Here is an 11,248-nt window from a genome sequence, read left to right as displayed (position 1 = left end):
CAAGTACTACCTGGGTGGTCTGCCCTTTACTGTAAGGACTGACCACTCTGCTCTCCAGTGGCTCATGTCTTTCAGAGAGCCAGAGGGGCAGGTGGCACGCTGGTTGGAGGAGCTTCAGCCGTATGACTTCACGGTGGTGCACAGGGCAGGGGCACGCCACTCCAACGCCGACGCCATGTCCCGTCGGCCCTGTACTGCAGACGGCTGCCGCCACTGTGAACGGAGAGAGGGACGGGAGAGAGAGCTACGGGCAGAGGAGGGTGTCTGTGCCACAGTGTGTCGGGCGAGCGGGCCTGTCTGCTGTGAGCTGCAGACTGTCGACGTGGCTGAATGGCGGCAGCAGCAGGACGGGACACAGACCTACAGCCAGTGCTACAGTGGGTAGAGGCGCAGGTGAGGCCACCATGGGAAGAGGTGACAGCGCTCTCACTCGCGACCAAAGGGTTGTGGTCGAAGTTTGAGAGACTGCGGCTGGCTGATGGCGTGCTACAGCGGGCATGGAAGGAGTCAGCTACGGGAGAGGAGAGGTGGCAGGTGGTGGTCCCAAAAGCATTGCGGGAGGCTGTGCTCCAGAGTACTCATGGGGGTGGGGACTGGACACTTTGGGGTCACAAAAACACTGCGCCGTCTCCGTCAGGGCTTCTACTGGGGGCAGCACAAGAGGGATGTGGAGGACTTTTGTCGCCGCTGTGACAACTGCACAGCGAGAAAGGGCCCCCAGGCCGCTCTCATGCTCAGCTCCAACAGTTCCCAGTGGGGGCTCCCATGGAGAGGGTGGGAGTGGATGTAGTTGGGCCGTTCCCCACCACAGACAGTGGAAACCGCTGGGTGCTCACGGCCATGGACTATTTCACAAAATGGCCCGAGGCCTATGCTCTGCCTGACCAGGAGGCAGAGACCATCGTCGACGCCCTGACAGCGGGGATGTTCAGCAGGTTTGGAGCTGCAGAGTCCATCCACAGCGACCAAGGCAGAAACTTTGAGTCCCGTGTGTTCGCCACCATGTGTGAGAGGCTGGGTATGCACAAGACCCGCACTACTCCTCTCCATCCTCAAAGTGATGGCCTTGTGGAGCGCTTCAACAAAACGCTTGGACAGCAGCTGGCCATCGTCTCTTCCAAACACCAGCGTGACTGGGACAAGCACCTGCCTATGGTCCTCATCGCATGCCGCTCCGCTGTCCAAGACTCCACCTCCTGCACGCCTGCCCTCCTCATGCTGGGGAGAGATCCGCACCCCTGCGGAGATGGCGTTTGGTCGGCCCCTGGATAGCCCTCATGTTCCTCCGGGGCCGGAGTATGCCCGGAGACTCCAGAACCGCCTGGAGACAGCCCACACCTTCGCCAGAGAGCAGCTGGTGAATGCAGGTGTGAGGCAGAAAAGGAACTATGACGTGCACACCCGGGGAAGGCACTTTGTGGCTGGGGAGCTGGTCTGGGTCTACAGCCCCTAAGGAAAAAAGGCAGATGCCCCAAGTTGGACAGTCACTGGGTGGGACCCTGCAGTGTCCTGGAGAGGGTAGGGAGGTTGTGTACCGGGTGCAGCTTCCTCCCAGGGGGAGAAAGGTGGCACTGCACCGGGACAGATTAGCCCCATACAGAGGGGCCTCTTCTCCCCAAACCCCAGGAACCCCCACAATTCCCCTCTCTGGCAATGACATTCTCCAGGCACCCACCCTCAGGTGCCGCAGACAAGGCTCCAGACAGCCCACTCCCCCTGTCTCCCCCCCTGTGTCACCGCGTGGTTCCCCAGAGCCACGGACTGTATTACCCGTTCCCGCTTCCTTGTCCCCCATATCCCTGCCTTCATCCCCTGGTTCCCAGAGGGGCACTCTGCGACCATCACGGCCACGCAGGCAAAGGAGACCTCCGGGTCGCTTCAGAGACTTTGTTTGTTCCCTCGGGGACGAGGGACTTTGTGGTGGGGGGGCTGTGTAGCGACCCGCACAGACAGCTGTGTGTTATGTGTTAGGCTAGGAGGTGGTTGTGTTGTACTGACCAGTACCCGGTGTTCGCGGGGTCCGACATGTCAATCAACCTGCTATCTGCCAATCACGGGAATGCCTGGAATGTTCTGATGCCGGGCATCCTGGTGGTTGGCGGAGTGGCGTGGAGGGGGGTTGGGCAGGGGGGTGGAGCATTGGAAGTTAAGACCAGGTTCAGCCTTTGTTCTCTCTCTCTTACGTCTGGGCTTCACAAGAGAAGGTCACGATTGACTTGTGGGTTATCTGTCATCTATTTGGCGTGTGCTACGGCCCAAACAGTAGCCTGTGTAAAATTGGTTTAATAAACCGTCAATTCGCAAACTCAAGCCTCTGTCTGGACAATTGTTAATTTATGATCTAGTCAGGTCATTACAATATTGACATGAGATTGTTAACGAGAAAGCAAGAAACACATACCATGGCATCTTGTCATCAGACTCAATATGCAGGGAATTGGCATTTCCTATTGTCAACGGTCTATTTGCACAAAGTCGTGTCAGTCAGCACTACAGACAGAAACGGATGGACATTAAAACATATCTTAAATTGAGGATATCCAAATCCATTACAGCCACCACACTACGTACTTTCACACACAAACAATAACCAATACATTTTGGTGGGGGGATTAACAAACCATGCAAACATTTAGTTAAGACTAAGACAAACGTGGCTAGCCAGTTTTCTCGCTAACTTGACTTGGGTTGCTTTACGGACACAGATATTATTGCTGGATGACGTAACTTTGACTGTTCTTTCATTCATCTAGCAAATACTAGCCTTTTTTCATCCCAGAACATATCTGCAATGCTGAATATGACCAAAATGATTCGCACGAACACCTGTGACCACCTGTCCGTGGGTAGAGAGTCCATTTAAGAACCAATAACATGGTCGATAACGACCAACTCCGCTCATCAGGAGCACCGGGCCATGTAAAATGAACTCAAATCTAGTCAAGTTCAACGTTGATTCTATGCTTCAGAAGCCGCGTTTTGAAATGAAGACAATATTTTCTAGTGGACAAATTCATATTGGTCGCTCCCCATTTGTTCCGTTTGCTTCCGTTTGGTTCCAAGAGTAAACGGTAAACAATTTCCGTTGCAAAACGTTTTCCTACAGACCAAACATTTTGCAACGGAATCGGACTAATGAATACACCCCAGATGTGGATGATGTCAGTGACCCCCACACTTTCCCATCCAATTATCTCTGAGACCCCAGCCGCCCCTGGCTTTATCTGTGAAACTGTTTATGGAAGGCCTTTCACACACATTCTATGGTCCTGAGGAGGAAAAATGAAATCCTTTGAAAAGACCACCAGTGTGCAAGCCTCTTAAAACTCACGAGGACAATTTGGGAAAATCTTCAAACTGAAGCTACTTGCTGCTTTGGAATCTGGAAAACAACACAAAAGGTAGGTTAAATGTAGAATTATTGATGTGACTCCAGACCCACATGATTTGCTGTGTATGCCATGACAAAGCAAGCTTGGTAAAAAAAAAAAATTGTGGGGTGGGGGGAATGTTGTTTGTATGTATGCGATCTGTCACAACACTTTCTTGTTTCATCTGGAATGTCCAAAGGCACTGTAAGGGAATTTAAGCCTGGGAAGAACATTTGGTCATAGGTCAAGAAAAGTTGTCAATCACATTGTTTTGTACTGAGTGGTGTGATAGTTGATTTGAGGTCTAAAATCAGTTGTTGTGATGTACTGTATGAAAGCAAACGATCAAATAGGCCTGAAGAATCATTGCTCATATCTGCAATAATTGTACCACGGTGCCAACCATGACATTGTATTTTCTCAATTGTCTGCCAATCAGTCTTACCTCGGCTCTCCTGGTGTCTCTTTGTGTGTGTGTTTGCCAGTCAGTGAATATCTAATTAAATGTCTTTCAGTCCATCAACCCGTCCATGTTGCAGGATGAGAGCAGAGGAGCTGATGCCTTGTGTTCTTATAACTCTGCTGGGGCTGACCCTGATGGAGTCAACTCATGGACAACACATGTCAGATGAACCCTGCTCCGTCCAGATCCTCGTCCCAGGACTCAAAGGCATATACAAAACATTAAGAACACCCCCCTTTTGCCCTCAGAACAGCCTCAATTCGATCGGCATGGACTCTACAAGGCGTCGAAAGCATTTCACAGGAATGCTGACCCATGTTGACTTCGATGCTTTCCACAGTTGTTTCAAATTGACTGGCTGTTTTTGGTTGGTGGACCATTCTTGATACACCCAGGAAATTGTTAGGCGTGAAAACCCCAGCAGCATTGCAGTTCTTGACACACTCAAACCAGTGCCCCTGTCACCTACTACCATACCCCATTCAAAGGCACTTAATAAAAAATGTGGTCTTGCCCATTCACCCTCTGAATGGCACACATGCACAATACATGTCTTAATTGTCTCAACGCTTAAAAACCCTTCTTTAACCTGTCTCCTCTCCTTCATCTACACTGTTTGGAGTGGATTTAACAGGTGACATAAATAAGGGATCCAGTTCCTAATGTTTTGTAGACACAGTAGAGCCCCACAGTAGAGGTGTCATAATACCCATAAAACCTAGAGGTCAAACAGGGAAATGGTTCCAATTGTTTTTCCAATGTTACATTTCCCCATACAGTGTAGTTTTATTTTTTGTAAAGCTTAAAATAAGGGCTGTGTTTTGTGTAGTCTTACCCCGGTGTGATGTTTTGATATCCGTGTAAATCTCTCTCAAACTAGGTGACTTTTATCAATATATTCGGCTCTATTTACACTGATTCAAAAATACTTTTTAGCATCAAAACTACAAATCCCTGCACATCATCTCTAGCTGACACCTTTGCTAACAGGTATTGTATCAATTTCAAACTTGCACAAGATAGTTCACAGAATTGTCCATTTATAGAAATGTAGCCAATTGATTAATTACTACATTTAGCTAACATTAGATAGTCAATCCAGAGATTCTTACCTTTGCCTCGATTCGACATGGCATTTGTAGTTCTTTATGATAGCCACATTAGCAGCTAATTAGCATTTCATTTTTGGGGTGTAAGTATAGGAAAATATATTGATAAGTCACCTTGTCCTAAAGAGATTTACACGGTTATCAAAACATCACACCAGGGTAAGCATGCACGAAACACAGCCCTAATTTAAATGTTTCTTAAATCCCCTGTGGGAAAAATGAATGGTGGAAAAACGATTGGAACCATTTCCCTGTTTGACCGCTTGGTTTTATGGGTATTAGGACTCAGACTGTGGTACTCTATACACTTATTCCAGAGCTGTGAGGTTGTTGATTCATGAAGCTTTTTTTCATCCGTGAAGCTTTCTCTCCATTTGACAGGAGAGCCAGGAGAAAAGGGAGAGAAAGGGGCACCTGGGAGACCAGGAAGATTGGGTCCACTAGGGGAGATGGGTAAGCATCCATCATTGAAAATAGAAACAAATACAATGTGCAGTATTCTCTCTGTACAGGTGCTATGCTTCATCCCTCACAATATCACAAAATGTTGATGACTCATCTATGAAGGCTTGGGAAACTTGAGAAATATATTGATTTTAAAATGTATGAGTGGTCATTTTTTCAGTTTCAGAGAATGCTGAGGGCAGTTTGAGAATTTGGTTGTCATGAAAATCTGTTTAAACACCCCTTCTGATTGATCTTTGGAAAAGGTATTTGGATAACCCTTTGGCTTCTCATTGTGGTGCCTCATTACATTTGTGGACAAATGTATTTTACAAGAGACGAAACCATACAGATTTAGTTCAGAATGGTTTAAAATAATCCAATTTCCCTTAAGAACATGATTCTAGAGTTTATTTAATTGGACAGTTATTGTCTATAAACTAGGGTAAAGATCACAGTATGCACTGACAAGAATTTATCCTACAGGATGTTGTGATCTGATTACTTCGCTGCTTGGCAGTCCAGAGCAACAAAATGTTTACTTTAGGTCAGAGGTTGTGTGAGAAATGTTACCCAGAATCCCCTGAATCACTGACAGGTGCTGACTGCAGCTGTTGATGATGAATGATGCGGCTGACATCGAAGACAGATTAAATTCTCACATGGAGGCTTTGTTATTTAACCCAATTATTCATTTAATTCTGAAATCAGTCACAAAAACCTAGTTACAGTAACACATGTTTCCCTGCAGGACATAATGGAGTTAAAGGACATAAGGGTATTATAGGACGTTATGGGAAAATGGGCCCCTGTGGAATCAAAGGTAGGAATAAAAAAAACAGAAGAACATGCATTTACAACAGTGTTTTGGGATGCATTACCATATTTCCCATGTACTTTGACAATGTTTCCACACTCAGGTTTAAAAGGAGATATGGGGGATCCTGGGCCAATGGGCCTGAATGGTGATCCAGGTACAACATGTATTTGTTTGGGGAAACATTACAGGTCTAGTTAACAATAAGTCCACCAAGAGTATGGAAAATATGCATTCCTTTTGTCTCATCAGGTGTTCCATGTGAATGCACACCCCTGAGGAAGATGATTGGTGAGATGGACATCCTAGTGGCCCAGTTATCCAATGAGATGAAGTTCATCAAAACTGGTACGCTTTTAGGATGTCTGGTTTATAGTAAAATATGAATGTTGAATTAGGAATTTCCAAAGAGTAACGCAGAGGTAAAGACATTAGTTTCCTTTCCGTATCACTCTCATCTATGACCATTTGGCTTTGTTTGCTTCCATTCCACAATGTGAATGCTGGGTATATATGTCAGTGTGATTATAGAAATACAAGTGCTCATTTTTCAGCACTGCCCTCCCCTGCAGCTGTCGCCGGCATCAAAGAGACCGACAGTAAGGTCTATCTACTGGTCAAGGAGGAGAAACGCTACACCGATGCAGAGGTCTATTGTCAGGGAAGGGGTGGACACTTGGCCATGCCCAAGGACGAGGGGGCCAACGCAGCCATCGCTGGGTACATCACTGAGGCGGGCCTGAGCCGGGTGTACATTGGCATCAATGACATAGACCGTGAGGGCCATTTCACCTACGTGGATCGCTCCCCCATGAGCACCTTCAGCAAGTGGAGGGAAGGAGAACCCAACAATGCCTACAGGGACGAGGACTGTGCTGAGATGATGGCGGCGGGGGACTGGACAGATGTGGCCTGCCATCCCACCATGTACTTTGTGTGTGAGTTTGACAAGGACATTGTCTGAGGGGAATTTTGAGAGTGGTAGTGAGTTGGAAGAGCAAAGGCCTCATTGGAGCTGCATGACAGAGAGAGGCTATAATTATAGAGAAGCCTTTTATAGTTATACAGATGATGTTCAGTATGAAACATTATTTTGACACAGCTGCATTTGTTTAATCACCCACCAGTGCTAAATATCATTGTACAGTTTAGAATATTGTGTATAGAATACTGTGTATATAGTTGTGTAAAAACAAGGTTTCTTCTCAGTTCTTCCAGAATTCTGCTTTTTTGACTTGAAAGTTTGAATTGAATGGATGCTGTTTTTATAAACCTTTGCATTGAATGGCTACAGCAACGTTTAATATGGACCATGCAAACTCAACAAAGTAGTGAGTAACTGTAGATGCAAAATGTATTTACTATTACCCAATACACAAACATGTCTTGTAGTATGTTCATATTGTTGGTCTGTTATCTTTTTATAAAAGTAATTTATTGGAAAGTGCACTTACAGGAACAATAGACAAGTTAGCTATGTAGGTTGGCATAGAGTAGTTGGGGATGGGCTTGAAAGTGTTTGTGAGGTCTGTCAGATGTCTTGACTTCTGCCGTGTGCCTTGACTTCAATGATGGTGCAGAGTTCATGTAGCTGACATTATCCAGATAATTAATGGTTTCTGGTATGTTATGGGATATTCATCAGCAAAAAACAGAAAGAAATACGATTTTGGGACATATCATAATGTCTGTTTCACCAATAGGCTTTCAACGACTGAATGCAGTATCTATTCTAAAATATGGAAATGTATGTCCTTTTAACAGAACAGTGTCCTCAGGGATGCAGATGGTGAAATATGTGATTTGGTATTGCTCATTTGCCTGTAATGTACAACATAAACACTGATACTAATAGTAGTTCATTTATTTTTCTATTTACAAGTAAACGCTATGTAACTGTCCTACTTGTGTATTTTGTAGGTTACCTCCACCTAGTGGCTAATAGTGAAACACTCCTACCACTGTTCACTGTTGATCTCCTCACATAGAGCTATCGGGAATGTTACCAAATTAAAATGGAAAGATAAAGACACAAACCAGATGTGGCTATTTCTAGGAAAACAAAATATACTGACACCACATTCAATTTCAACCGGCATACCTCGCATGTGAACCTATTAACTTATATAGACTAACAGGTTTATGATGCTTGCAGATCTACAATTTAATTTTAAAAATCCAGTCCTTATAATTAACTTTTCCTCTCATACCAGTGTTTATAAAATATGTAACATGTTACTCTATAGGCATACCTCTTATTTTATTTATCTAGGCAGGTCAGTTAAGAACAAATTCGTATTTACAATTACGGCCAAACCCTAAAACGGATGACGCTCGGCCAATTGTGCGCTGCCCTATGGGTCTCCCAATCATGGCTGGCTGTGATACAGCCTGGAATTAAACCAGGGTCTGTAGTGAGGTCTCTAGCACAGTGCCTTAGACCGCTGCGCCACTCGTGAGCCCCAAATTCGACCAGATACAGAAGCAAAAGGTCTGTCTGCACATGATGTAATCTGGTGAAAACATTTGAAAAGATGCCATGACCTTAAGGAGCAATTGAAAGGTAAGAAACAAAAATGACATGTGATCAGAAAATTGTAACAGTAATCGTTTGCAATGAGGACCAGATTCAAATTCTATTATCCTGTAGTTCCATCTAACAACAGATCACCTTATTGTGATAGATTATGAGTGAGCAGCATTGGTAATCTCCTTCTGTCAGGAGTTGACAGTCTTAATAGGGGAATATTCATGTTGGAATGGTGCCCCTGACTGGAACTCCATATATGGGCATAGCTGTCTCATCTAAAAATGTATGTTGGAATGGTGTCTTTGCAAGAACTCCATGTATGGGCCTGACAGGAACTCATTTTGTGGGCGTAGTAAATTGTTTGCTAAATGATTACACCTGAGCTCTATCTGAATCAAGAGTTTTTAGGCTAGCACAGTTTGGTTTTCATCAGGTCGTCAATTGATTATGGATGCTTTGATTGCTTTTAAGACTGTGCCTGTTGATACTTTACAAGTGTAACTGTCTCAGAGGGTTTTTGGCGGGAGAATTGGAAACAAGGTAGAAGAGTAGGATCTCCGGGATCTAATAACCAAACCATCTGTTGCACTGGGGAATGTTCCTCCATGGTTCTTTCCAAAGAATTTGAATTTGATTGTGGAATAGGAGTGGTGTGATGTTGGTAATGTAAGTACACAAGTAGATCAGTTTGTTGGTAATCATTTGTATTCCTTTTTGACAGTAACAGGTTTAGGAGTTCTGCCAATCCAGCACCTGTTAATTGTTGAGTTCTAGCCTGAGAAAAATAAAGGTGTGGTCATACCTGTGGTCCCGTGTCTCTGTGGTGGTACACTGGGGGAGATGTTGCCAGAAAATTCTGACCCTACTCTTACGCTTGTTTACACTGAGCTGCACTGAGGTCTGAACACAATGATGGTTACATTAAGGCACTGAGGAACTGGTGCTAGATATGGGTTGGAAAATGCCACTGTACTCAATGTTACCTTTATCCACACTGAAACATTTGATTGAAATACAGCAAATGTTTTGGAAAACTGCCCTTTTTGTTCTCCAGCAAGCTAGTCACCACAGCCATTTTGGAATGGCAGTATCAGCTCCTTAGTAGTTCAATGCGACGTGTCATTCCATAATGGCTACTGCTAGCTAGGATGAGGATGAAAAGGGCAGTTTTCTGAAAAAGATTAGCAGTATTTCAATTTTGTCAGTTTAGCAGACACTTATCCAAATCTGTCACATGTGCCGAATACAACAGCTCACCTTACCGTGAGTTACTTACAAGCCCTTAACCAACAAAATGCAGTTAAACAATTTACAAAATAAACTAATGTTTAAATTAATAAAACAGAATGAGGCTATATACCGGAGGTACCGGTACCGAGTCAATGAGCGGCTGTACATGTTAGGCAAGGTCATTTTTACATGTAGGTAGGGGTAAAGTGACTGCATAGATAAACCAGTGAGTTGCAGCAGTGTAAAAACAAAGGTGGGGAGGAGGAGTTATTAATACAAATATTCAGTGGTGTAAAGAACTTAAGTTCTACTTAAGTAGTTGTTTGGGGAATCTGTACTTAATTTGACTATACTTTTGCAACACTTCATTCCTACAGAAACTAATGTGCTTTTTACTCCATACATCCATATACAAAAGTACTTGTTACATTTTGAATGCTTAGCAAGACAACATGCCTGGTCATCCCTATTGCCTCTGATTTGGCGGACTCACTAAACACAAATGCTTAATTTTTAAATGATCTTTGAGTGTTGGAGCATGCCCCTGGCTAACTGTAAAAAAAAAAAAATGTTTTTAAATGGTGCCATCTGGTTTGCTTAATATAAGGAATTTGAAATTAGTTATACTTTAACATTTGATACTTAAGTATATTTCCAACAAAATACTTAGACTTTTACTCTAGTGTTTTACTGGGTGACTTTTACTTTTCTGTTAAGGTATCTTTACTTTTACTCAAGTATGACAATTGGATACTTTCTCCACCACCGTAAATAGTCTGGGTGGCCATTTGATTAATTGTTCAGCAGTTTATGTCTACGGGGTAGAGCCTTTTGGAGTTAGACTTGACGCCCGGGAACTGCTTGCTGTGCAGAAGCAGTCTATGACTTGGGTGACTGGAGTCTTTGATCATTTTTTGGGCCTTCCTCAGATACCGCCTAGTACATAAGTCCTAAATGGCAGGAAACTTGGCCCCAGTGATGTACTGGGCTTTACGCACTACCCTCTGTAGCGCTTTACGGTCTGATGCCGAGTAGTTGCCATGCAACCGGTCAGGATTCTCTCAATGGTGCAGCTGTGGAACTTTTTGAGGATCTGGGGACCCATGACAAATCTTTTCAGTCTCCTGAGGGGGAAAAGGCATTGTCGTGCCCTCTTCACCACTTTCTTGGTGTGTTTGGAGCGTGATCGTTTGTTGGTGATGTGGATACGAAGGAACTTAATTCTTGACCCTCTCCACTTCAGCTCCGTTGATGGGGGCGTGCTCGGCCCTGCTTTTCCTGTAG

The 11,248-nt window shown here is 44.5% G+C and overlaps 1 protein-coding gene across 1 annotated transcript; it reads left to right on the top strand.

The window, feature by feature from the left end:
* Positions 1-3,282: 3,282 nt before the first annotated feature.
* Positions 3,283-8,105, top strand: LOC115146671 (collectin-11-like). Its single transcript, XM_029688737.2, is given in 7 exon segments — positions 3,283-3,401; positions 3,887-4,041; positions 5,325-5,396; positions 6,139-6,210; positions 6,308-6,361; positions 6,457-6,552; positions 6,777-8,105. Coding segments are annotated over 7 exon segments (960 nt in total). The 3' UTR covers positions 7,169-8,105.
* The last annotated feature ends 3,143 nt before the right edge of the window (positions 8,106-11,248 follow it).

The sequence above is a fragment of the Oncorhynchus nerka genome, linkage group LG18 (genome assembly GCF_034236695.1).
Source record: "Oncorhynchus nerka isolate Pitt River linkage group LG18, Oner_Uvic_2.0, whole genome shotgun sequence".
NCBI lineage: Eukaryota > Metazoa > Chordata > Actinopteri > Salmoniformes > Salmonidae > Oncorhynchus > Oncorhynchus nerka.
This window is presented reverse-complemented; position numbering and strand designations above follow the sequence as displayed.